The sequence below is a fragment of the Dermacentor andersoni genome, chromosome 3 (assembly GCF_023375885.2).
Source record: "Dermacentor andersoni chromosome 3, qqDerAnde1_hic_scaffold, whole genome shotgun sequence".
Taxonomy (NCBI): Eukaryota; Metazoa; Arthropoda; class Arachnida; order Ixodida; family Ixodidae; genus Dermacentor; species Dermacentor andersoni.
Genome location: NC_092816.1, coordinates 58,305,875 through 58,333,610, shown reverse-complemented (window position 1 = coordinate 58,333,610; position 27,736 = coordinate 58,305,875). Strand labels below are relative to the sequence as shown.

Genomic DNA, 27,736 nt, shown 5'->3' with positions numbered 1-27,736 from the left:
GCGCGTGCGTGCGTGTGCAAAGGTCCGCGCCGATAATCTTTCCAACAAAAAAGTCTACAAGTGCTTATAGAAGATCACATCTTAGGTCTCTAGGTCGGACATTCGACGTTGTACGTTTCTGGCGAAATTCGCAGGCTTATGTCTATGCGTAGGAGAGATCTACTAAGATGCCCATTGAATAGTGTACGGAAAGTATGGACCTACCCACCGAATTGCCAACGATAACGGAAAAGTAAGAGGTCTATGGGAGAGCCTGCGACTCTTCCCATCTAAATCTACCTGTTGGTAACGTCATAAACTCTCTGAGTTGTTGAAGGAACGCGCTGAAAAGCAGAAGGAAAACGAGAGCACCTCTTTTTCACTCCTGCTTGCAACAGTACTGAAAAGCGCCTCCGAGCGCTTGCTTGCAAAGTGAGCGTACAAAGAACCACTGAATTCCCGCGGTACGCGCACGGCGACGGCATCGGTTATGTCTCTCCATTTTACAATCCAATGCCTTTTTTTCTTTATCAGCATTAAAGCGCGAAAAGTGAACTGAACAACACGCGCCTGGTTCTATGAAAGGAAGACTCAACGAGCGCTGGCTCGCAATTTTCTTTTTTCCTCCAGGAGAGAACAGCGACTTAATAAGCTGAGTAAATCACGCACTTCTACAATCAGCTGGCTGCAAGCAAAACTAAAACGTAGGAAACGTACGAGACTTTATCGACCATGAAAGCACATTTACATGTTTGCTACGCAGTACAGCCGATGGTCGAACACGCGTCCATTCCTTTTTATGTGGTATGTGCCTCGATGACAAACCGTACACTTGTGTACCTGGTAATCGTACATCATCTGTACCCTGGTTTGGGCACCGTAACCTTTTCCGCGAGTCTTTGTAAACGGATACACCGCTGCGTCTGCGCAAGACACGAACGATTTCGTGCGTTGAATCGAGAAGCCAGGGCCTTCGCTATATTTGTTTAGAACAGGAAACATCACCTCCATATATAACGAACCTAGCATCTACACATGCTTCAAGCCGTGATAAAAAGGAAGATCATTTGGCAATCAGGTAAGCACACTTTTCCAAACATCACCAAAAAAAAACGAAAAAACAAAAAAACAGATTCGTTACTTTTCGCAACTTCGTCACAAGCGAATTCGCAGTTACGTCGCTCGAGTAACCCGCTGTATTTAACCCTGGTTACACTTGGTTACAGATATTTTGTGATAAGGCGGGAAGACAAGATTGTATCTAGCTGAGCCAATACCAGGGGCTACGGCGCTATTCTTTTTTATCACGTTTGAATGACCTGAAGCAAAGAACACTGACTGCAGGCTTGACATACTACAGGTTATACATCTTACATCTTACAGAAATTTAAGCTTATCGTATAAGTATTGCAATTCATAATTCCTTGGACTATTTCAGGAGAACTTCAGTCCAAAGCGTCTTTGTCTGGAGATTTTTGGCTATCAGTCATTCTGCGAGCTGACTTGCAAATGTCGGCTAGCCATACATAATCATCGATTTAGCTAAAAAACTTCGCTCCACATCAATCGCGTCTGGCTAAATCGACTGGCTGACTCTGCTAAAAAAAAATGTTGCCAAGAACTGGCGCTATACTTTTGGACGGATGTATAAACGCCTGATCTTTTAAGTGAAAACGTTCCTGTTGTAACCAATGACTGTCGGTATTAGATATAATTTCAGAAGTCCTAGGATTTCTTCTACCAAGATGTTGCCCCCTTTTTTTTTTTTTTTTACAAACATTTAGTCCGTAACGTACCTACTCACGCCTTAACAAGGCTTTGTATTGAAGGGAATGGAAACACTCTTCAAAGGCCAAAATAGCCTACTGGGTTTCGATTATTTAGGAACTCTACAGCAGGATTTGTACTTCATACTTGGAGCCGATCGACTGATCCGCTATATTGAAGATTTCGTGGAATATTTCCGTAAGCAGCGAATAACTAATTGACCATGCGAAGTTGTTATATGGTGGACCACATTTTCGTTCTACAGCGTTTTTTTGTATTTCCAACTGGAAAAAGTTAGTGGCCACAAATCATGGCGAGAGTTGAGGTTAAGCCGAACACGTGACACATCGAGTTCGCGAGTAAGAAGTCCTTGACTGTGTGTACATGATCATATTGCAGAGAAGCACATCGTTATTACGGGGTGCGCGAATCGTATAATTTTTTGTCAGCGAAATATTCGCTTCCATCCGCTCGACATGAATAAGGGTTGTCTTTTGAGTTATAACGTGTTAACCTCTCTGCCAGTAATCTCCCAACATCTCATCAGATTACCGGTAAACAAACCTGGCCATTTAGGCGACGGTGATGCTCATCGGGTTGATAAGGAGTTTTAAACACAGTGAACTCGATGTTAGCGTAAGCTACGGGCTCTGTGCACAAAAGTGGCTGGATCCAGGACACGCAGCGAGGGCCTCTTAGTGAACGCAAGCCGCTTTCAATTTGGCAAATTATCGAACTTCTCAAATGGTGTCCCTCTCACGTTTCCTGCTGGCATTCGCCCTGTCTTGTTCACCACATAATAACAAATAAGTTTGCCAATTCTGTCTCACAAAATATGCCGAAACACCATAATTTCGCACAACTGACCTGTTGTCTTTTGCATGTTTTCATTTTGCAGACGGAATACGGCCTGACGGAAGAGCAAGTCGCAGGTAAGCTGCAAAAATGCCCTGTGCGTGCGCTCTGTCTGTATGTCTGCTCAGTGAGTGAGTGAGTGAGTGAGTGAGTGAGTGAGTGAGTGAGTGAGTGAGTGAGTGAGTGAGTGAGTGAGTGAGTGAGTGAGTGAGTGAGTGAGTGAGTGAGGCTATTATTATTCTAGAAGAGGCAGACGTTCACGAAACAATAAATAAACAAACAAATAAATAAAAAGAAAGAAAAATACGTGACACTCTGTATTCTGACTAAAACTAGCTCAGATTGTTCAGTGACAAAAAAAATTCTGCACTGTGACCTTATATCATGTCGTCGCAACTGGATCAATTCTGACGTTACGACACCAAGTTTTTGTCGTAATTCCTAACTCCTCGTTGGTGTGCCAAGGCCAGTTCTCTCGTGACGGCAGAAAACGTAGTCACTTTAATGCGCAGCTACTATACGCCAAACGAGTTCTTCACTATAGCATGAGAATGATTTCGTAATAGGCGGCGAACGTGCTTCTGACAAGCCACGGCAGTCAGCAGTCACTCCCGCGGGCCACTCGGGATTGGTGGGTGCTCTCTTTGCAGGAGGCCGCAATGGTTGATCGCCCTGGCACGTCCGCGCCAGCGTATTTGTACCAGACCTCTTTCACATCGTCCCATTGTCGCTTATCGAGAACCAAACTGGAGTAAGAACTGCTGCCACTGTGTGATGCGAAAGTTGCCATAAACATCGCGCATAGAGCGAGAGATTGAGTTGGAAAGAAAAAATCATTTCCAAGCGAGGAAAATGAAATAATAATAATAATAATAATAATAATAATAATAATAATAATAATAATAGTGCAATGCTGCTCTGATAACCAAAAGATGAAAAATATGAGATACATTGCAACGTGTACTCTTCATCTGTTGTTCAGCTGTTGTTCGGCTTGACGCACTAAGCTGGCAAAATAGAAAAAAAAGAGATAGCAAAAAAAAAAGCTGCACTGCGCGCGCGGAACTCGGCGCGTATTGGGAGTCGAGCAGCGCGTATAGCAAAATAAATATACATTTTACATCGAGGACGTTAGCTGCAGACGCAAAAGCAAGTTTCCGAGCACAGTTCATGGGTCCTCGTAAAAAAGCGTACTGCAGATGAACACGCCGCAAGGGCTCTCTCTCTCTCTCTCTCTCTCTCTCTCTCTCTCTCTCTCTCTCTGTTTCTATCTTCTTTTTTTTTCTGTAAGGAGGAAAATTTAAGAGCTTTTTGCGAGTCGAATGCGCCATCGCGCGCTGGCTTTTTCTCCACAGTCTGCAGCTGACGTCTCAATCACTTCGTGGGCTCTCATTTTTTTATTCTGTGGGGTCGCGTTGTTTCATAAAGGGCGCGCGCGCGCGCGAGATCTGGCGTTTTACCGCGGGCCGCGGCGAGCAATAAGCGAGATATTCGCTGCACCGCCTTCGAAGAACAAGCGTGTAATATGGATGAGGCCCGCCCACATGTACAACAACGGAAAAGTCAGCGGGGTCCACGAGCCTGTAAGATACATGGAACGCAGGCGTGCGTGAGTACACGCTTAGCGAGAACGCCCGGCGCTGCCGCCCCGACCCGTATAACCACGGCGGCGAGGTCGTAACTTTGAATCATTGAACAGGAGGAGGAGGCGGCGCGCGGAAAACTCGCTTTCTCCGCTCGTCTTTTCCGCGTCTTGTCGGGGTGATTCGCTCCCGCCCTCCCTCCGCCCCCTTGTTTGTCCCGTCTGAGCATTAATCTCAAACGGAGCCGGCTTCTGGAATACATTGACGAAGGGGGCCACGAAGAAAGTGTGAAAAAAAGAAAAGAATGTTTGCGATGTTTCGTCGTGTCGACGCGTGACCTTTCTGGTACCGCTGTCGGGTCCAATAGTAATCACGAGGATGCGCGGTCGACTTTCGTCAGCATCGCATAGTTCGCGCGCTACAACTGGCAGCTGCTACGCCCGCGTCTGGCAGGGACGACGGAAAGTTAAACTTTTGGTATTGCGTGGATCCGTTGGTGGTTGCGCCATAGAATAAAGAACCATGGTTCCGCGTTGGCGAGGTCGCCTACTGCGCGGCAAGAACATTGGCGGAAGTGGGGCGAAATTGGTTCGCTGCAGAACAAACAGCAAGAGGGGAAGATCTGTTCATGTGCCGCCTCGAAGCGCGACGGTGGCGACAGCTGGCGGCGTGTTTTGAAGCGGCGCGTTTTTCGCGAGGCCAGAGACAAGGCAGAGCGTGAAAGCTTCTCTTTTGCCTACGGCCGGCGCGACAGACGGGGGGTGGGGGGCATCCGCTAAATGCACCGCAAGTCGCCGTTCGCCGCAAAAGGCGACACGCTTGGCTTATCATATATGTCTGGGATATCCGCTATCGTTCGGGTTTGCCGGTAGAAAGCGAATTCGAATCGCTTGAGTATGCCCACGTCCTTCAGAGAATACGCTGAAAGCTGCTCGCGCCCGTCTACGCTACCAAAGTTGCTATGCAGAAAAAAGAAGAAAACGAAAGAGAGGAAGGAGGAACGGCAGAAATTAGATTGTTTGCAGAGAACCCCAGCCAAACAACATGTCATTTAGAACTTGTTAACGACCCGGAAGCGACGGTTTGGCACTCTCGTCGAGCCTACGTTTTCAGGTCTGCTCCAAAACCATTAGACGGCTGGGTCAGGCGCTGCTATTGCAGAGTAGCCTCCATGGTTCCTCGTCTCCCTTGTTTTCTCATTCAAACGTATATACGCAGCGTCGAGAAAGGCTCCGTTTTGGCAGCGAGATCCGTTTCGCGCATCATTTTTCGCTCATACCGTCTCCATTTTTTTTTTTTTTTTTTTGCATCTTCACCCAATTCCTTTTCACACATCCCCGGCTTGCGCAGGTACTCTAAGAGACCGGTTCCTTGAATTGCGACTGCTATACGGCTGCTTGCAGCTAATCATTCTCTGCCCTGTCTTCCTCTATCTCTCTCGCTATCCCCTTATCTTCCGGTTTCGCCATTCTAACACCAACTCTTTGAATACCAAACGTCAACAGGACCTAAAAGCAGCGTCATAACTCTTTCCATGACTCTGTTTTTCTTTATTTCTCCAAATACTTTTTTTTCTTAATTAAAAAGCAAGCTTCCTCTTCCGCCTCAAGCTCGCTCTAATCTCTCCAAGAGATCTTTCTGGCTGGGTCCTTCGGCCTGGGCGGAGGCTGGGGCTGCTGCTTTTCTTGGAACGAACTCAACTTTCTCTCATCCTCGTCGCCTTTTCTGCTCACTCTCCTTCCGCTTCCCTATCTACATAAGCTTACGTCACTGACTATCGTCATACAACGTCACGTCGCGCGGTATAAGCCGAGCTAATTCACTTTAAACTGACCTGTCAGGTCGCTCGACAGCAATGCTTTTTCGCATTGCATTCATGTCAAAGGTGAAGCTAGCTTTACAAAGACAAGTTAGATTTTTTATTATTATTATTTATTTGTAGAATTTCAGGCTGTTAGGCCAGCGCGTCCGTTCGAGTTTTCTTCAACGCTCTCGCAAGACGCCGAATGGTAAGTGAAAACGCGCGAGCGGTACGTCCTATCAGATTACGGAAGCAGACACGCCAAGTGCAATGTAAGCGCGACGGCTTCACTTAGCGTAATGCAAAATCGACAGTACTGGGAAACGGTAAGTCAGGTTAGGCTACTAGGTTGCCTATCCGCAATCATAAATAGGTTATATTTTCTGCGGCCAGAGACCTTGTATAAGCTGTAGAAAGCAGCCCTAACGTGATCAAATGTACGCCGACGCACCCCACCTAATTTTGCGCGTTACATTTTTGCGATGTCACAGGTTTCAGAAGCGTTCCGCCAGCGAACGGCCCGCAAGCATATTTCTTGCTGTTCGTAAAGGCATAAGATAAATTACATTTTAAATCACTGAAAGGAACATATTTGGTAATTTTCTTTTGCATTTTAGTGCAAGACAGAGAGGGAAGAAACGGCAGAATGGTTAACTAGTATATTTTTTAAAAGTTTGCTACCTTACACGTGGAAGGAGGGTAATGAAATAAATCGAGGAAACAGAAGTTCGGCTTATGCGCCTGCACAAGACCAGGCCCAGCGTTTCTACAGTCGGGCACTCAGGTTCTTTAGCAACTGAAGATTGGTACGCGTACGCCTTTTTCTGGGCTGATATCAGCGGTGAGGCCTAGCAGACGTACAAACAACTTGGCCTATCAGCTCCTGAGTTACACTGATCCGTGGTATTTTGTTGCATCTGCTACGTCTGAATGCTTACTCCTTGCGTGGCTCTAAAAAAAAAAAAATCCGTCATTAGTACGTTTCCGCGTTTGTTGGGTCGATTCGCCGCTCCATCGGCGAACATGTGAACAGAAGTGGGCAGCACGCTTACTGGAGAGCCGGGCAGTTGCGGTTGAATAATTTTCTGACTAGCCGGGTTATGCTCTATTTCTTTTAATTATGGGGTTTTACGAGCCAAAACCACTTTCTGATTATGAGGCACGCCGTAGTGGAGGACTCCGGAAATTTTGGCCGCCTGGGGTTCTCTAACGTGCACCTAAATCTAAGTACACGGGTGTTTTCGCATTTCGCCCCCATCGAAATGAGGCCGCCGTGGCCGGGATTCGATCCCGCGACCTCGTGCTCAGCAGCCTAACACCATAGCCACTGAGCAACCACGGCGGGTCAGGTTTATACTTTAATGGGTAATATATTTTTAGCCGTTATATTTGGATCCACAGGGGACACGTGAGACAATAATGTGTTCGCGCTATGTGTCGGCGAACAGTTTGCATGTTCAAGTAGACTCATCATCACATTACATTGGTCGCGGTTATTTATTTATTTATTTATTTATTTATTTATTTATTTATTTATTGCTATTTATTGCTATTTATTGCTATTTATTGCTATTTATTGCTATTTATTCGTGTGTTCTCACTTGTAAGCAAGACGAAGGGGTTCACAGCAAGCAAGGTGGAGACACTTGACGTGATCAATGGTGCGCGAAGTAGACGAGCCTCGGCGCAGAACCAACGTACGTTTCGACAAGAAAATTCCGCGCTCTGTATAAGCCAGAACATCCGGTTGTGCATACCAGAATGGTGTGGTCCAAATGCCACAAATCAAAAGGAGAGTTCGAATACCATGCGCTGTTCTATTAAATGGTATGTGCGTCTCGGAAATACGTATGAGCCGACATGAGTCTTACGGGGATTTACTGTTTCATTTGGCAGAACAGACTTCCGCTGACTCGTACTGCATAGTCAGTCAGAATTCTAGCATACTACACAACCGGCTCAGCATATATACCAAGAAACTCGAGGATCTAGCCCAGCGAGGCTGATACGATAAAATGGTGACAGTCGTTGCTTAAGCTCGCATTAGGTGCTGAAAAAAAAGAACACTTCGTTCGGCAGGACAACGGGAGGTTTACTAACATGCGCACCACGGAACGTATAGCGAACCACTCGCTAATTCAGTCATTAGCCAAGTGATCTCGCACCTACCTCCGTCCAAGTCTGCGCGTTCGTGCGCTTTTATTGTGCCCCATTCTGGTTTGCGCTACTCCACCCTACACTGTACGCTGCCCGAAACTGCGCTAGTCAACGTCGTAGTATCACATGGTGAACCGGGACGTCGAATTAGCTCGCAGTATACCTGTAGCTTTCGCAGTACAGTGAAACCTCGATTTAAAGTGGCCCCGCAATGCTCTTTGAGCATGGTAAATAAATCGTACTAGACGTGACAGGGTGGAGGATGGAAAGGAAGGAAGGAAAGGCAGGGAGGTCAACCAGACGCACCTCCGGTTTGCTACCCTACACAGGGGAAGGGGTTTAGGAAAAAAGAGCGGTGGGGGAGGAACGCTTTCTTGAACACCTGAGCCAAATGTTACTCATATCCATTCAGCGGGGAAGGCACAACGCCTCCGTAAAGAGGCATTGCGTAAAGTGCGTAAATATTGGTCATGCTTTTCTACGCCTTTCGTCAGACCACCGCTATCTAAACGGCACATGATGACGTCACGGCGCCCTCATACGACTATTGCGTAGACTTGTGAAGCGTCACGAGAAATATTAACTTTATCAACGGCCACAAAAGTGCCTGCAATGGTGACAACGTATGGTGACACCTGGCATATATGCAAATAACTTATCCATAACGCTTGCCGCACCCATAAAACACACACACACACAAGACGCGATCGACGGGTTCGCTGTCTACGATAAGTGAGTTAAATTCGTACGCTTGCTAAAAAAATATTTGTTTTCTCTTGAATCAATATATGTTATTCGCAAGAATGTTTAAGCGTTTTCGACTCAACGGAGTTCTCAGTTTATTTTTTTATTTTTTGTAAGATACCTTCCAAGGCCCCTACATGAGGCATTGAGGAAGGGGGGTGCATAGAACCAAGTAAGCACATAAAAGTGGCGATCTCATCACACTATGAAGGCGTGAAAAAACTACACCAGCCAGGTGTACCGTCTAAACATCAAAGAAACGTATTAGCGACATACAGCTGTGTATCAGAACAATAAAAAAAAAAGACGACTCGATAAGTTTGTAACAAACGTGCATTACAGTGCAAGGAGAAAAGTAGGAAAAAGAAGACCAAACAGTGAGTACAATAGCATGCGTTAACGAGGATTATTAAGCAAGTTGAGTGTGTGCCTGAATTTTTCGCGGTCAGTCTTCGCAACTACGTTATCGGGGAGGCCGTTCCAAAGACGAATATGGCACGTGCACAATTCTCGGGTCCCATCGACATCCGGTTAAATCGAGGTTCAGCTAACTGTACGACACGGTCCGGGCGAGACGGCCATTTATGTAATCAAACTCGGACCTGCTACTTCGCTCGAGCAGCTAGTCCTCGCCGTCAGGCAGGTGCGCGTTCACCTGTTCGAGCACGCGTAAGGCCGAGTGCATTTTGTCTTTTTTTTTTTTTTGGACGACGGGAATCACGGATACCGCAGCGCACGTAGAGCACACAGAACACGAACGTCACGTGCACACGTCGCCACCGGCTTCAAAGAGCGTAGGCGGGGTTGGGGTGGGTGGGGGGGGGGGGGGGGGGGTGTTGCGCGGTCAGCGCGGTCGGAGCGAACTGGAGCAAGCGGGCGCAGAGCCGCCGTTTCGCACGCAAGACCGATTTAGCTCGCATGAGGGGCTCCATTACGCGCCGCCGGCCACCGCCGAGGCTCGAGAGGTCGGCGGCGGCACGCCGTGCTGGGTCCGCTTCGCGCGCTGTCCCGTCGATGCCAGCGGGAGCTGTCGCCTCGTGGAATTGTGGGCACGAGGCACAAGGGGGCACGTGTTTGTGAGAGAATATAGCTCGGAGCGCGGGCCGAATGAATCACAGCCTACAGCGAGCTGCTGCTCAGCGTTCAGGGTGTTTAATTGGAAATAAAAAAAAAAAAACAGGAAGAGGAGAATGATGATGATGATGATGATGATGATGATGATGATGATGATGATGATGATGATGATTACGATGATGACGACGACAGAGAGAAGAGGAGATAATGCATTTGCAGAAAACCAGTTATGTTGGTTTGACAGAGCTAACCCTGTGCTGCTGCTCCGCAGATGAGAAAGAGAAGGAAAGTTAGCGGTGATGATGACGAGTGAAGAGCATGCGTATAATACAAGTCCACCACGTTGAGGCATCCGTAAAGCCGCGTGTCTGGTCCAGTGGCTTGTCGAAATAAGGGCTAGAACTACCCTTACAATCACGGCTGCACTGCTAGCGTCCGGCCAAGGCCACAAAAATGAAGCCTTCGGGTGATAGGCGGCCATTGACTCGTTCAATCGAAGAGACCAGACTTTGGCCTTCTCGCTCTTGCTCGAGACAAGCGTAACACATGCACACAAGCGTTTCACCACACCTCGCAATCGGCGCATATAATTCTGACCAATGTGAATGCGGCCGCTGAGGTTGCACACACAGCACATGGTGAACGCGCGACGCCAAGAATTTGTTTTGCTCAAGCTTGTGCTCGGGACGCATACGAAATTTTATTTCTGGATCGATAATCACAAAATCGTGTCTATTCACACAGTAACTAAAATCTCTTTTTACAACGTCTTATTTATGACTGATATTGCTGCGCCGTAAAAAAAAAAAAAAAAAGTTAACAGCGGGAACAGCGACACTAATTACCCGCCGCCTTCTTGGCGCGGGTTTGATTTCGAAGGATTTATGTGAAATCTTCAAATCAAATCAAATCATGCACGTACGTACATGATCTGAAATTTACAGCAGGAGCTTGAGAGAAAAAAAAAACTATCAGGGGTAACCTCTCAAGTTCAGCCCATAATTCGCTGACGAGTGGAACAAATAGCCAACATCATACAACTGTTAGAATGCAACATTACAGCCGTTATAGCGTACGTAAAGAGTGCGACAGAGCAAGGAGTGGATCAACAACAAAGAAAAACAGCCAAAAGTGGCCGCTCTCCAAAGCGGAAACGTATGACCTGTGGCCAGAGTGACGACGTACTTCCTACACCGATGAAACGCTTCTGCGTTAAATGTAATATAAAAAGAAGAAGAACAAGAAGAAGTCAATATAAATTTCCTAGGCTGGGCGCCGGCGTGTGGTCGAGGGACGCTCCAGCAATGCGTATGGTCCTAACCGCGAGGGCTTCGGAGGTGACGCATTGTGTACTTTGGTCACCTTCGTTGAGAAAGATTAGCTCGGCATGACTGACTGCTGCGGGGCAAATACGAAAATTACAACCACTTGTAGTTATTGCTCAGATAGCGGCATAGTCCAGTGACACTCAATAGCAAACTACTCGGCTAATTCGATAATCGCACTTGCGAAACTTCTTGCACGCCTGACTGGAAAAAAAGTTATGAGCCATTCCACTCTGTGAAGGTGGATGACCAGCGAAGTGGTTTAGCACACGACGCAGAGGTAACAAAATTTTGAACAAAGGTACGAACATATTTATTGTCCTGATCGGTGGTCATCGTGACGATATAGCTACGCATACGCATTCTCGTATCACCTCTGTTATTAAGATGCGTCCGCCGCATAGGACAATGATTGGCTCATACCCCTTTCAAGCAATGGTTCATACCACCTAACGAAATTCTACGCTGGAATATGTAGAACGCCAATGGAGCCACTGCGGAAGAAGTTGACGATGCTCGAGCCACAGCTACTGATGATAATGATTGTTGATGATAATGATTACGATAGCCAATGAACGGCTCATACCCCCTTAAGCAATGAGCGGCAACAGAGCCAGCCGTGGAAGGAGACGACGAACGCGTGAACAGTGGCACGAGCGCGTTCGCGCGGTTGCTCCGAGGCGTGCCAATGATCCAGTTCGCGGGTTGTTCGTGGACCACGGAAATGCCTTAGCCATGTACATCTTCGCTGTAAAAACGAACCTTCGAAGTTTCGCGCAACTCATACATCAGGGACAGCGAAGCGGTATGAGGGTGTTTCCACACTCTTAAGAAGTCCTAGGTCCTGTCCGCCATTGTGGAATAATTTTCTTGAACTGGAACGCTTCACTGTGTCCCGTCCAACTCATACGTTATAATAAAGGCCGTTGGAAACGTTTCAATGGACCTTTCTATCTTTACACACACACATCGACCTCCCGTTTAGTGGAACCACAGAAGTTACATTAGCTTATAAGTAAATAGAACTGTCCAGCTGACACCAGCCTTTCTATACAGTTAAAATGTGTAGCAAATAGATTTTACTATTTAGTGAAACAAAAGAAAATGCTGTGAGCTCGTCGCATGGAGGTACGTTTATTAAATCTGAACACATCAAGACCGCTAGCTATATTAACCTACAAGACAAAATAAAGATATTGTTGGAATCGCACCGCTGGCCCGAGTTGTTGGGGTCTCGGTGCTGACGCCCGTTATTGCCAATGGGTCGCAAGCCCCAAGGGTAGCGTTGGCCTGGCGGCCTGGGGCACTGGAAGCATCCGAAGGTCCCGGCAAAGCATGAGAAGACTGGTAACAGAACAACTGGTTTATTCTAACATAGCAAAAGAGCGGCCGGTCAGGTCGACCGGAGTGGAGAGACGGGAGAGCACGTAACTCAATAGTACAAATCGGAGCCTCTCTCCTGGCGTCCGGGGGCAGCTGCTCTTATACTCTCGGCGTCGCGGTCCAAAAGGGAAGGAGGGAAGGTCACGGGATGAAGGTCACGGGACGGCGCAGCAGGGGCCCACGACGGCGCGAGCGGTTGAGCCGAGAGACCTCCAGGCCCCTCATTCGGGGAACTCCGCTCCCCGGCTGCCGCGCTTTGACAAGCGAGGGCACACACACACACACGCACACACGAAGACACGTGGCACTGAAACACGCCTGGACACGCTTGGCGGGTAGGCGTTGCGGCGTCGTTGAACGGGCCAAAATGTCCGCCGCTTTGAACAAAGCCCCGGCGTCCGTTGCATCCGCGCCGGCATTACCGCGCGTTGTAGGCGAAACGTAACAGACCGCCCCGCCGGGGGAAGGAGATCCCGATGGTCAGGGGACTGCATCCGCTGTCCGGAGGGATGTCGCTCGATGATGCCCATAACCGAAGTCGGGCGTCCTTTGGCGTTTCTTGAGCGCAGTGCACAGAGAAGGCCTCGTTCTCACGTTCAGGTGCACACAGGACACTGCAAAGTGACTTCGGGAGAGTTGACATTTTGTTCTCGTTTCCGGCAAGCGTTAGAACTACGCCGAAAGTCAACCGCTCAGTCAGCAAGCACGGCACAACCCTCACTAAGCCCTGCCAGGCTCTTTCCCCTTTTATACTGCTGCCTAGTTCCTTACAGTAGTTTAGCAGCACTCAGAACGCGTCCACAAATCGGAAAATTGCACTAGAAAGCACATCATCACTTTGAAACACTATACAAAAGCAATAAGTTAAAAATCCTGCCTCAGGAAGAAAAACATCAGTAACAAGCAATTTTGAGGCTGATTCTCACGTTAGGGGCTTCGACTTAAGCCATCGGCGTTACCGTTGAGACTCCCCTTTTTGTAACGCACCTCAAAGGAATATTGTTGCAAAGCGAGGCTCCAGCGCAGGAGGCGGCCATTTTTGGGAGAGATGGTCTGCAGCCATTGGAGAGGGCAGTGATCCGTTTCAATGATAAACCTCGAGCCAGCTAGGTAACATGACAATTTCTGAACGGCCCACACGATACACGCACACTCTTTCTCGGTGGCGCTATACGCCTGCTCACGACTGGTCAGCTTACGACTAGCATACAGGACGGGGTGTTCTACTTCTCCATTTTCCCGTTGGCACAGTACAACGCCCATGCCTCGCTCACTAGCATCACACTGAACAACGAACCCTTTTGTGTAGTCGGGCGATCGTAGCACAGGCTGGCTTGTTAGGGCGCTCTTTAGGGCGCTAAAAGCTCTTTCCTTCGTCTCATCCCAGACGACTGTTTGCGGCTCTGTCTTTCTTAGAGCATCCGTCAAGGGAGCCGCGATATCAGAGTACCTGGGGATGTACCTCTGATAGTAGCCGGCGACACCTAAGAACGACCGAATATCGGTCTTCGTGCGCGGTCGCGGGAAGTCTCGCACAGCGGCCACCTTTATTTCAGAGGGGCGGCGACGACCCCGACCAATCACGTGTCCGAGGTAGACAACCTCGGCCTGTGCTAACTGGCACTTGGGAGCCTTGACTGTCAAGCCCGCATCGCGCAGGCGGGTTAGCACTGCCCGCAAGTGCGCCATATGTTCCGGCCAGGATGCGGAGAATATCGCTACGTCGTCTAGATACGGTAAAGCGAATTCTTGCTGTCCCCGCAACACTTTATCCATGAGGCTTGAAAAGCAGTATGGCGCGTTCTTCAAACCAAAACTCAAAACTTTAGGACGGAATGTCCCCATTGGTGAAATGAACGCCGCATACCTACTAGCCTCTTCTGTAAGTGGAACCTGCCAATAACCCCTGACAAGATCTAGGGTGGAAATAAACTGAGCGCTACTCACTCTCTCAAGGCGCTCCTCGATGTTAGGGATCGGATAAATTTGATCCTTAGTGATGGAATTAAGCCTGCGGTAGTCGACGCAAGGACGAGGTTCCTTGCCCGGTACCTCAACTAAAATCAAAGGGGAGGTATAATCACTCTCACCCGCTTCAATAACACCGAGCTGTAGCATTTTCTTTACCTCAGCCTCCATAATATCGCTCTGGCGGGGTGACACCCGGTACGCCTTGGATCGTACTGGCTCTGGGGAGGTAAGTTCTATGTCATGAGTAAGGACAGAAGTCCTACCAGGCCTCTCAGAGAACAGACCTTGAAACTCTTGTAAGAGCTGGTGTAGTTCTGTTTTCTGCTCAGGCGACAGCGATGCTTTACTTATTAAGTCACTAATGACTTGATCGGCGTCTTCCCTGTTTGTCACTGAGCCTAGTCCCGGAAGCTCGACCTGAAGCTCTTCTAACTTTCCCGCATCGGGAATTTCCTCTCCAGTATCTGGTGCCTTTAACGCTACAGGCTCAATTTTATCCCGTTCGGGCGTGCTCTGAATACTAGCTTGCTGCGCCTCTGACCCTTTCTCATCGTTCAACAACGTCGGTCCCGCATCTACCGCCTTTGCAGCGAGCTCCCGAACCTTCGATCTGCTTAAGGCCTGAACGCTAGCCTCACCAAACAAAAGCCCCTTCTCGCGCAGGAGGTGATCGGACCTGTTCGAAAATAGGTACGGGTACTGGGGGGGCAGCATAGATGACACTGCGGCCTCCGTCTCAAGTGCTCCGAAAGGTCCTTCAATAAGCACTTTTGCTACCGGCAGACACACGCTATGAGCTTCCACTGCTTGCTTGATCCATGCGCACTCGCCCGTGAACATATCGGGTTCTACGTAAGAGAGATGAACTACATCCATCGTAGCTGCGGTATCGCGAAGCACTCGGCACTCTTTCCCGTTCACGAGGAGGTCTCGCATGTAAGGCTCGAGAAGCTTGATGTTCTCGTCAGTGCTGCCTAATGAAAAAAACACGACTTTTGGTTTTGTTTCTGGGCACTGCGCCGAAAAGTGACCCGGCTTCTGGCACGTATAACACAGGCGCGCTTGCCTCGCCTCGAACCGCTTTCTGCGTTCGGCTTCGGCTGCCGCCGTCTCCTTACGTTCGGTCGGACTGCTTTCACTCGCATCCGCACTACGTGTGTCCCCCTTTGCTCTCATGGGCGCGAACTTTGGCCTCTCAAACTTGGAGCCAAATTCACCCTTTTGACCGTCCTTAGCTCCACGAGCCCGACGCGTCACAAACTCCTCGGCTAACTCAGCGGCTCTAGCCACCGTACTAACGTCTGGCCTATCCAAGACCCAGTACCGCACGTTCTCAGGTAACCGACTATAAAACTGTTCTAGCCCGAAACACTGCAGAACTTTCTCGTGGTCACCAAACGCTTTCTCTTCTTTGAGCCACTCCTGCATGTTTGACATAAGCCTGTACGCAAACTCTGTATATGACTCACTTCTGCCTTTCTCATTTTCCCGAAACTTCCGACGGAACGCCTCCGCTGACAGCCGGTACTTTTTTAGCAGACTCGATTTCACTTTGTCGAAATCCTCTGCCTCCTCTCTCTCCAAGCGAGCGACTACGTCGGCCGCCTCGCCGGGTAGCAAAGTGAGCAAGCGCTGTGGCCACGTTTCCCGAGAGAACCCCTGCTTCTCGCACGTTCGCTCAAAGTTAACCAGGAACAAACCAATGTCCTCTCCAAGCTTAAACGGCCGCATCAGGTCAGTCATTTTGAACAATACTCGTTCTCCTGCACCGTGTGCCTGACTTCCATTACGAGCGCGTTCCATCTCTAACTCGAGACGCTTCATTTCCAACGCGTGTTGACGGTCGCGCTCTTCTTTTTCTTTCTCTTTTTGTTCTTTAAGTTCACGCTCATCTTTCTCTTTCTGTTCTTTACGTTCGCGCTCATCTTTCTCTTTCTGTTCTTTAAGTTCGCGCTCCTGTTTCTCTTTTTGTTCTTTACGTTCGCGCTCCTGTTTCTCTTTTTGCTCCTCCCTCTCCTCAATGGTCTCAAGGCATTCCGACAGCTCGTCATCCTCAGCTTCTAACTCAAGAATAGCCCTTAGCAGTTCTGGTTTTCTGAGTTTGTCTGAGACATCCAGACCCAACTCTCTCGCAAGCTCCAACAATTTCGGTTTGCGCAACGACTTCAAATCCATGGCTGCTCTGAATGCTGCTTTCTCTACTGCCTACTATTGTCTTGCCGCAAACTAACCCGGTAGCAACGACAACCACAATTACCAGCTCTGTTTCTAACACTAACAAAAGCCTGGCAAAACTCAGAAGAAGAAAGTCCCGCACTCACCAAACCTCGCAGCCAAGACTTCAGCGCAGTCGTTCCGCTGCAGGCAACCAGTCATCACACAGGGCTCGTTGCGCTGCTCCCGGATGGTCGTTGTGCTGCTCAGCATACAGTCAACCGCATCTCTTCGCTGCTGGCCTCCGTTGTCGCGATCTCACCGCTGGCAACCAGATGTTGGAATCGCACCGCTGGCCCGAGTTGTTGGGGTCTCGGTGCTGACGCCCGTTATTGCCAATGGGTCGCAAGCCCCAAGGGTAGCGTTGGCCTGGCGGCCTGGGGCACTGGAAGCATCCGAAGGTCCCGGCAAAGCATGAGAAGACTGGTAACAGAACAACTGGTTTATTCTAACATAGCAAAAGAGCGGCCGGTCAGGTCGACCGGAGTGGAGAGACGGGAGCGCACGTAACTCAATAGTACAAATCGGAGCCTCTCTCCTGGCGTCCGGGGGCAGCTGCTCTTATACTCTCGGCGTCGCGGTCCAAAAGGGAAGGAGGGAAGGTCACGGGATGAAGGTCACGGGACGGCGCAGCAGGGGCCCACGACGGCGCGAGCGGTTGAGCCGAGAGACCTCCAGGCCCCTCATTCGGGGAACTCCGCTCCCCGGCTGCCGCGCTTTGACAAGCGAGGGCACACACACACACACGCACACACGAAGACACGTGGCACTGAAACACGCCTGGACACGCTTGGCGGGTAGGCGTTGCGGCGTCGTTGAACGGGCCAAAATGTCCGCCGCTTTGAACAAAGCCCCGGCGTCCGTTGCATCCGCGCCGGCATTACCGCGCGTTGTAGGCGAAACGTAACAATATTTACTACTTATTGCATGACCGGAAGTTTTCTATGGTCGTGATCACACTGCTGCCATAGCGCACCTCAAGAAACTATATACGCGAAACCTACGTCAGTATTTGCGCACGCTTCCACTATAACCTGACGCAAGTAATTCACTATAGCCGATATTTTTTTATATTTTTTGTAGACGCTTCGCTGTATCCGAGCTCGGTACTTCTATACTCTCCGTTCAATACGACCTGCATTTCTTTATGCTTCACCGGACCTCACAAAAATATTTACACAAATTCTGTTGAGTTTTTATTGACTTTTGTAGCGTGAAATATACTTTCTATTGAAATGTGATTGAATGTCATGCGTGATTCTTGCAGCTGCGCCTCCCCGATATCGACCACGCCTCCTCACGTTGCCGCTGCCGCCGCTGTAAAAAAAGAACAGATCGAATATTGACCCGTGCTTTCGTGGTCTACGTGTTGTTGCGTCACCTGTAGTCTATCACGGTCACGACGACCGGATGTCACCTCTCTTATTATTCCTTTTTTTTTTCGTGAGAGCCGCATACGTATGCCGGCTTTCGTGAACGGGTCGCGTGGGGGGGGGGGCAAGTCTTGCGACGCAGTTTCGCAACTGCGGCAATGAAAGAGAAACAAAAGAGAAAGGGAAAGTAAGACGTCGCACATATTAGCTGCTGTGACTCATCAGACAGGCCCACCCGGAGATCTCAAATCCGTCACGCTTGCTGCGGACTATGCATCGCTGTGTAGCGCGCCAAAGGGGGGGGAGATTAGACAGACAGACAGACAGACAGACAGACAGACAGACAGACAGACAGACAGACAGACAGACAGACAGACAGACAGACAGACAGACAGACAGACAGACAGACAGACAGACAGACAGACAGACAGACAGACAGACAGACAGACAGACAGACAGACAGACAGACAGACAGACAGACAGACAGACAGACAGACAGACAGACAGACAGACAGACAGACAGACAGACAGACAGACAGACAGACAGACAGACAGACAGACAGACAGACAGACAGACAGACAGACAGACAGACAGACAGACAGACAGACAGACAGACAGACAGACAGACAGACAGACAGACAGACAGACAGACAGACAGACAGACAGACAGACAGACAGACAGACAGACAGACAGACAGACAGACAGACAGACAGACAGACAGACAGACAGACAGACAGACAGACAGACAGACAGACAGACAGACAGACAGACAGACAGACAGACAGACAGACAGACAGACAGACAGACAGACAGACAGACAGACAGACAGACAGACAGACAGACAGACAGACAGACAGACAGACAGACAGACAGACAGACAGACAGACAGACAGACAGACAGACAGACAGACAGACAGACAGACAGACAGACAGACAGACAGACAGACAGACAGACAGACAGACAGACAGACAGACAGACAGACAGACAGACAGACAGACAGACAGACAGACAGACAGACAGACAGACAGACAGACAGACAGACAGACAGACAGACAGACAGACAGACAGACAGACAGACAGACAGACAGACAGACAGACAGACAGACAGACAGACAGACAGACAGACAGACAGACAGACAGACAGACAGACAGACAGACAGACAGACAGACAGACAGACAGACAGACAGACAGACAGACAGACAGACAGACAGACAGACAGACAGACAGACAGACAGACAGACAGACAGACAGACAGACAGACAGACAGACAGACAGACAGACAGACAGACAGACAGACAGACAGACAGACAGACAGACAGACAGACAGACAGACAGACAGACAGACAGACAGACAGACAGACAGACAGACAGACAGACAGACAGACAGACAGACAGACAGACAGACAGACAGACAGACAGACAGACAGACAGACAGACAGACAGACAGACAGACAGACAGACAGACAGACAGACAGACAGACAGACAGATAGATAGATAGATAGATAGAACTCTGATTTCGGGCATGCAACGTTATACATAAATTTGCGAAAGCTTGTCAGCTTAACAACAACAAAACAAATAAACATGTTGAAGCACGAAGCTTACAATTATGTGACTCTGCACCAAAACATATCTCTGTTCTGTAAATCGCATTTGTTAGAGCATCTAAAGCGGAACAATTTGTGATATGAGCACCCACAGCTCACGTAATATTGTTGCAATGCTTACAAAGGTTTTGCAAAAGCCCCATTCACAAATAAGTGGTATATAATACAGAGCAACGCACGTTACATTAACTTTGTCCACTTTAGATGTACCTGTTATAAGTTAGGTACAGTTTGCGCAATATTGATGTTCTGTGTGAGTGAGTGAGTGTGTGTGGGCGCGCGCGCGCGTGTGCGTGTGCGCGTGCGCGTGCTTGCGTGTTGAGTTAGAGCTGTAAAATTGATACTTGAGATTTCTAGTAAATTTTGCAATTTTAAACGACTTGTTATTAAAAATTGACAGACTATGTGAAAACGTCCGCTTCCCACAGTCACTGCAGATTTTAACTTCTTTTCAATTTAGGAAACAACAAATTTGGTGAAGTGTCAGCGGAGAAAAACAATTTCCCCATTTCTAAGCATTTAGATGAACGCTATCGAGCTAAAGCCATTGAAGCTTGCTTTTATAAGAATGCTATTCTTTATTGTGCGAACTTGGGCCCAGAACCACGAGGAGCACTCAGATCACAGCTATAGCGATAGGCACGGTCGTCGAACCTAAACTTACGAGTCCATGTACGTCGGCCATATTTATACATGTATCACCACGCAATTGCAGAATAATCGCTGGTGCTCCCGTACATTCGAAAATCTGCGACGCTATATTCGTGTCGTTCAATCAATCTGATTAGACAAGCTTTTTGAACACTTTAGAATTGGAGACAGCGGTCAAGAAACTTCGGATACAGAAAACGCGCAGAGCGATAAATTGATGACAGTGGCAAACTGATGGCGAAAGAATAAAAAGAGAAACTCACAGTTAAAAAACATAAACATTGCAAGCGTGGCAATACTGACACGAGTACATTGTCTTTCGTGACCGTTTCTCACCCGCCAACCACTGTTTCAAAGTTATCCATTGTTACACCAGTTGCCAGTTAACCAGTGTTAATGAGTTACAAGTTTACCGCTCGACGCAAGACGGGCCTACATTTATCGGAACTTTCCTACAAATATTGCCGCCAATTCTATAACGAAATAACTTTGTCTAATCCGATGGCGTGCTTGAAGTGAACAGTGGTGTACATACATTCTGTGAAAGCGAACGGCAGCGATTAGGCTGAAATGTGCGATAAGTCGTGCATAAAATAGCTGACGTCTTGATCCGTAGATCAGCTTTCGACGACTCGGCTCGTTGCTGTAGTCGTGCTTGAGGTTTACTTGCTTTACTGGGCACAAGTTCGCCCAACAAAAAGTCCATTTTCGTGGCTCAGAACTTGTGCTAGAGTCTGGTCCTTTGTTGTCACTACAACGTGACAATGCTGAAAAAAAAATGGCACCTCTTTTTTTTCGTAAAGGTGCTACAGCAATTCTGAGAACTGTCTATTAATGCGTAAGCGTTCTGTGGCAAGGCTGCTACTTCGCTTTTGCTTACTTATTTAGCTAGCTTATGCATGCCTACCCATCGCTACCGATCATCTACTATTACACTAATATAACGATTGTATGTGTCAGCTTGACCAAGTATGCATTTATTTTGCAGATATATCGTATCAACTGAGCCGAAACACCCCCCCCCCCCACGACATGTCTTATTTTTCTTCTTTATTTTCCTTTTTTTTTTCTTGTTGTTACGACCTTGATGCGGTGACGGCGACATAACCGGTATTTTTTTAAAAATCATTTTCTAACGTTACCGATCAATGTGGCTTACATAGACATCTGCCTGCCACGCTGCGGTCCAGGGTGCGAATCCCGGTCACAACTATTTTTTTTCTAACGCTACCAGTGATCTACTATTACAATATTATAACAATTACATTTGTTAACTTGATAAATCATGCACTAATTCTGCATACATAAGGCGTCACGGGACGGACAGATTTTGCTGGCGTACTCACGCCAAAAAATGCTTGCGCATAAAAAAAAAAACAGAACGCGCGTCGCTGTGGCATTCTATATGCTGCGAAAAATACTGGGCGACACAAGTCTCCTATGCGTGAGAATTGTTTGGGCGTGATAGAAGCAGAATCCAGAACTTTATTTTGTGAGGTACCACGAAAAAGAAAATTACTCTTATTACCGATCGAAATGATCACAGGATACAAATGAGCGCTAGCTCGAGCTTGATTCTTTTTTTTTTTCGTTGCTGTCTATGGGAAAGGAAGCGTCGACAGTTTTAATGTGCTGACTGCATGCAGTACTCTCCGCTCTCGTCAAAAAAAAGGCTGATTTGCCCTCGTTCATGAAGGGGAACGACTGATCAATTTTGTTCAACTTGTTTTCCCACTTTCACGTGCCGGTAAAGGTGGATGGAAGAAGGATGACCTACCAACGTAGCCTACAAGTTACTATAGCTTATTATTGTGCACCCCAATTTAAACCTCGTTTACACAGAAGTTTCTTTCAATAAAACTTCTCCGCCTGTATACTTAGCTCACGTTTAGTCGCAGCTATTGTAGCGGCAACTAAGCTGCATTACAATCGTGAGGCTGAAGCTCACTGCAGTTACGAAATGCAACCCTCTTTCGCCAAACTTATTTTTTGCCACAGGCGATCACTGAACGTTCTTTCCGCTTCCTTTCTGTCCTCACAGAGTTTAAGGAGGCCTTCATGCTGTTCGACAAGGACTCCGACGGCCGCATAACGTCATCCGAGCTGGGAATCGTCATGCGTTCTTTGGGACAGAGACCGACCGAGACGGAACTGCGGAACATGGTCACGCTCGTGGACACGGATGGTGAGTCGCTTTCGGCCCACGAGACTGTAGGTTGACACCTGCAGTAGCGAAGCAAATCGAAGCGCCCTTCAAACCATCTCCCAACCTTTCTTTTGTTTTACTGCGACGGCAGTTAAAATGTCGCGACTAGACGCTTGCTCTGTCAGTCGTTCCTTTCCGTTACGTTATCATCAAGTTCTTGCCAAACCACATTCTCATCCCCAGATGGCCACATGGTGAAGAAAAAAAAAGCACTTTACCCATCAAAACCTCCAAGGGTAGTCGAACTCGGGAGCTGGTATGTCTGTTCTGGGCAGTGCAAAATTACTTCGCGCTGTAACATTCTGCAACGGCGGCATTTTTTTTTAGCCAATCAAAGAAGCCGCACATGGCAGCCATCTGGGCCAAGTAGAGTCGCCAACATGGCGTATTTCTACAACGTTCAGAATAGTGACCCCTGACAGTGCAAGCCAATGAGCCATCGCGCACTAATATATTAGTGATATTGCAATATGTGCAGAGTTCTGCGCGCCACGCAGGCCCTGAGAGTGATGGCGTCTGTGCACGCATCTCGGAGGCCACATCAGGCACATGCTCTAATTAGTGGACGAAGACGACGTTGCGCGCATCTTGAGAACGCCTTGTGCTTAAGAAGGTGGCGATGTTTGGTATGACAGTCTACTGCTGCCGCAGTAAATAAATATATTCAGGCTTAACATGCTTAACTCTTTCTTTTTTTGCTCGCGGAGTCTCGGGACTAAAGAAAGATGTGTGCAGTTAGAAAAACGTGGTACTAGCAATGCAGACTGGTCGGCTGTCCGCCTCGAACAATCAGGAACAGCGCCAGCGTACGAGAAACAAAGAATTCACGCTGAGACACGCGCACAAGGGCTCACTTGTCTCTGTCTCGGTGTTTGTTATTTGTGTTCCTTGACTTGGCACCGTTCCATGGAGATTGTTCGAGACGAGAGGTACTCGCATTCGCCTGCTGATGTGCCTCTGTCCATCTGTCCTACACGTGCCCCCAACAGTGCAGTCGAATTTCATACATTGTTGTCGCGACTGCTACTGTAGTCCACAGCTTCCGATGGCTGGTGAAAACAGAAGGTGAAAGTGACGACAGTGTCATTTGCGTTTGCGACAAAAATTGTTGGCATTAGAAATCTTTAGTGTAGTGTGTAGGTAGGGGAGGGGCCAGTAAGCGCAACAATTTTTTTAAGCTGTGGCTTAACTTCCGGAAACTTCACAGTGGATTAGGAGAGACGCCGTAAGTGGAGCGCCGCATCCGGATTAGTTTCGGCAACGTGGAGTCCATTAACGTACCCCTAATACGCTATAGGGTTTTTTTTTTATATTCCACATCCGTCAAAACACGGCCGCTGAGGCCGGGAATCGAACCCTAGACCTCGTGCCCAGCAGAGCAACGCTGTAGCCGCTGAGCAACCGCGGTGGTTAAGCGTGAGCACTTTACGTTAGCGCTGGCGTCACACGCTCCACGCAGCGCTTTTGCTGCACGCAAGCGGCGCCGGAGCCCTTGCGTGCGTATGTACTATGTTTACCGCGACAACACGCCTTCGTGTCAGGTGATGGGAAATTATTCCGTCAAGTCACGAACCCTTAGAGAGAGAGAGAGTCATGCGGTTAAGTATAGTTAAGTAACAAGCACGCTTCGGGAAAGAAAGAAAGAGTAAAGCGAAGTACAGAGGACACATGAAAGTAAAAAAAAAATAAGAAGTCTCTCATTCCAACGTTAATACTGCGGTGAAAGCCGGGCGATGAAATTCGAGCAAAGCGCACAGTTGCGTGCAGCTATTTTTCAACGATAGCTTATGCCCGTTAACCATGCTGTGCACTTGCCTGCGTGGTAAACTGGACGATCGAAGTAGGCGAGACACATCCCGAACAAAATGACCGCGTTCTAATCACAGCAGCAATATACGCAGGCTATAATAACGTACCATATAAAACGATTTCGTTATAACGAGGGTTTAACTGTAACCTGGGGCTAATGTTGCTCAAATGTGCCGCAGGAGACGAAACCACCAACTAAAGAGAAGTCCAAACAACGTAGCAATATCATAATAGCAGCTGTGATACACGTCGCATGTATTGACGTTTCGTATAAAGCGACTCGTTAGCTAATGCTAATGTGATGTAGGACACGGAACCACTGACTGAAATGAGGCCGCTCCAAAACAAAGCGACGATATCCTAATCACAGCAGTGATGTACGTCGCATATTTAATGGCGCTCCCTATATAGCGACTTCGTTATAACGAGAGTTTAAGCTAATGCAAATGTGCAGCAGGAGGCGAAAGCACCGACTGAAGAGAGGTTTGTCCCTAACACGTTAACACTATCTGTTTCACCATGTCGGAACGTTATCCGAAATACTACAGCAAAATTATTCGAGCAACGCGGCACTTTGTCATTGAAAACAGTCCATCGTTAAATGACTGTAGGCCACAGTAAAGAGACAAAGACATCTTGCTTTGTGTCTTTGCACATGGGAAGACACGACCTTTTTGTCATTGTGACTTCGTTTCATGCTGAGCTGTGTTTTCCGCGCGTCATTACCAAAGAGCCCAACAGCCAAGATTGTGGCTCTTTGCTGTAACGATCACGTGGTGCCCGTCGCAGGCAACGGGACGATCGAGTTCAACGAGTTCCTGTTCATGATGTCCAAGAAGATGAAGGAGACGGACAGCGAAGAAGAGCTCCGGGAGGCGTTCCGCGTGTTCGACAAGAACGGCGACGGCTTCATCTCGGCGTCAGAGCTGCGGCACGTCATGACCAACCTGGGGGAGAAGCTCACCGACGAGGAGGTTGAGGACATGATTCGAGAAGCGGACCTCGACGGAGACGGACTCGTCAACTACGACGGTATGCTGCTGACTATAACCTAGACTGGGAGCTATAGCTGGTTCTAGTTTAGTCAAGCTGTATCAGGCTATATATGTAGCCAAAGTGTGTTTCCCGGGTTTCCCTCTCTCTCTCTCTCTTTTTAACGCAGTGTTTCGAGTTGGGCGCGTCTAGCAGAAGTGACCGAGAGTCACAGAGCTATAGGAGCGGTGACAGGATGGACTAGACGCGTTAAAAGCCGCCGCTTTCCCGTTACTAAGAAGACCTGCAAGGGTGTGGGATCGAATGTCGCGCGAACTTTTGCTCAGGAGTAATATACATGGTCATGAACATGAAGGAATGAAGTAAATTAGGATGGAGCCATTATCACGTCACGCAACAAAACGAACCCTCCGTGATTGGAGCCGTTTCCTTCGCTTTCTTCCTCGCAGTGTCGGCCCAACACGTGACCGCTGAAACTCGGCGCATTGGCCGAGAACTACCGGGAACTACCGAGTTCCCGGTAGTTTTTAAATCGATGCGCACTTGTCCCGCTTCCCTGCCGTAGCTCTGCCTGCATGCAGAGTGGGAGCAATGAAACCAACCACGCGCCCTGACTGCCCTGACGTGACGATCACGTTTTGGGCCGACTCGTATGGCTTCAATCGTGTTGCATACATGTTCACTCCTAGTTCTTCCTTCCTGCATGGTCGCGAACAATCGCCCAAATTGCTGACTTCTATAGACCGGCGCGCGCTTCCTGTATGACGTCATCGCTGACGTTAACGTACGACGAGCTGGGCCCTCGAAAGCCGCAGGTGACAGAAAGCGGTTCGTTGTGCGAGTCTACGCTCATTGCTGCGCGCAACGGAATGATATTGGGTTCACACGTTTACGGGAGCATTTGTCTGCAGATCGGAAACTTTTTCTGAGCATGCGCAAAAAAAAATCGTAACTGGCCATTCAACGTGTACATTAAGCGGCGATTGATGTGCAAGAGTACGTATGTACGTCAGTGACAACATCGCAAGTCCTTTCAGCTGCAGTTTAAGCTGCATTCTACTTATAATATGGGGAGTCTGAGAGTGCTAAAGCTTTGCATGCATCTTGGATTTCACACTATACCACAGAGAAAGGAAGTTGCGTGCATCACAACGAAGTTACAAATTTACTGAGTTAACACGTTTTTAGTACCACAGGGCTTGTGATTAACATTTAAACATTACGGTAAGTATTTCACTTTTCATTATTCTTTCTGCTTTAAACTGTTACATTATCTTTCGAAGCCTCCCCCCCCCCCCCCCCACCCGCCCACCCCAATGGTTATAACTGCCCTATAACGACTGGCTTCGTGACCATTCCGCCGTATTGATTGAGCGCGCTTATGAGAGTGTATGTTCGAGGGGAAAAGAAAAAGAATCACAAAATCAAGATGGTGGTTTTCACTGTGGGAGAGTGCTGTAGTCCCAGTAAATGTGTTCAGGGCCGAATAAATCGCTGAAGTCTGTCGTCATGTCTCTCTCTCTCCCCCCTTTCCGTTCGCAGAGTTCGTCACAATCTTGACGGCTCCGAAGTGAGCGCTGTCGCCGAGCCGCAGAGCCTCGGCCCTCTCCAGTGAGACGAATGACGAAGACGTCGACGTGTGTCCATGCGCGCGAATCTTCCAGTTTGGCAATACAACACCGCGCCCTGCGGGACCGGTCGAATCATCGAATGCCTCCCCCCTCCCTCCCCCCCCTTCCTTCGAACCGCTACAGACGCTGCCCGGTGTGGGTGGACGTACAGACCTTGATCCCTTTGAAGCCCATGTAGCCACCAACCAACTTCGTGCGATAACTCGGATTTCACTTTTCGTTATTTGTTTTCTGTTTTACTTTCCGCACTGTAACATATACGCACTACCGGAAAGGTGCAACGATTGTCCCTGGCTATAGCAGCACCCTCGTTTAGTCGCGTGCAAGACGGCGCGTAACAAAAGATGCGCAGAAAAATAATCTTCGGAGATTCGCTAAATCGAAACTTTCGTTATAACGAAATAGTTCGTCGAAACGTGAGATTCTATTTGGAAAGCAGGGTTTTCTTTTTCCCGGTATAAAGTTTTAGCAGCTTGAGCAGTTTCTTTACGGCAGATGAGAATTGTCATCCTGCCACATCCATAATGGCTTTGCACCGTTGCTCGCGCCTTCACTACTTTCTCTCGAGTCATTTTCAACTGCTTATCCAAAATCGTAATGCTCACTTC

At 48.3% G+C, this 27,736-nt stretch overlaps 1 protein-coding gene across 2 annotated transcripts in view; it reads left to right on the top strand.

Annotated features, from left to right (window-relative positions):
• LOC126547409 (calmodulin-B-like) overlaps nucleotides 1-27,356 on the top strand; it is a 167,434-nt gene extending 140,078 nt beyond the window's left edge. For both annotated transcript variants that reach the window (XM_055063080.2, XM_050195397.3), the window contains exons 2-5: nucleotides 2,645-2,678; nucleotides 22,531-22,674; nucleotides 25,294-25,536; nucleotides 27,040-27,356. In XM_055063080.2, the coding sequence (XP_054919055.1) occupies nucleotides 22,548-22,674; nucleotides 25,294-25,536; nucleotides 27,040-27,071 (402 nt within the window). In that variant the 5' untranslated portion in view covers nucleotides 2,645-2,678; nucleotides 22,531-22,547 and the 3' untranslated portion in view covers nucleotides 27,072-27,356. The remainder of the gene's footprint in view (nucleotides 1-2,644; nucleotides 2,679-22,530; nucleotides 22,675-25,293; nucleotides 25,537-27,039) is intronic.
• Nucleotides 27,357-27,736: the final 380 nt, after the last annotated feature.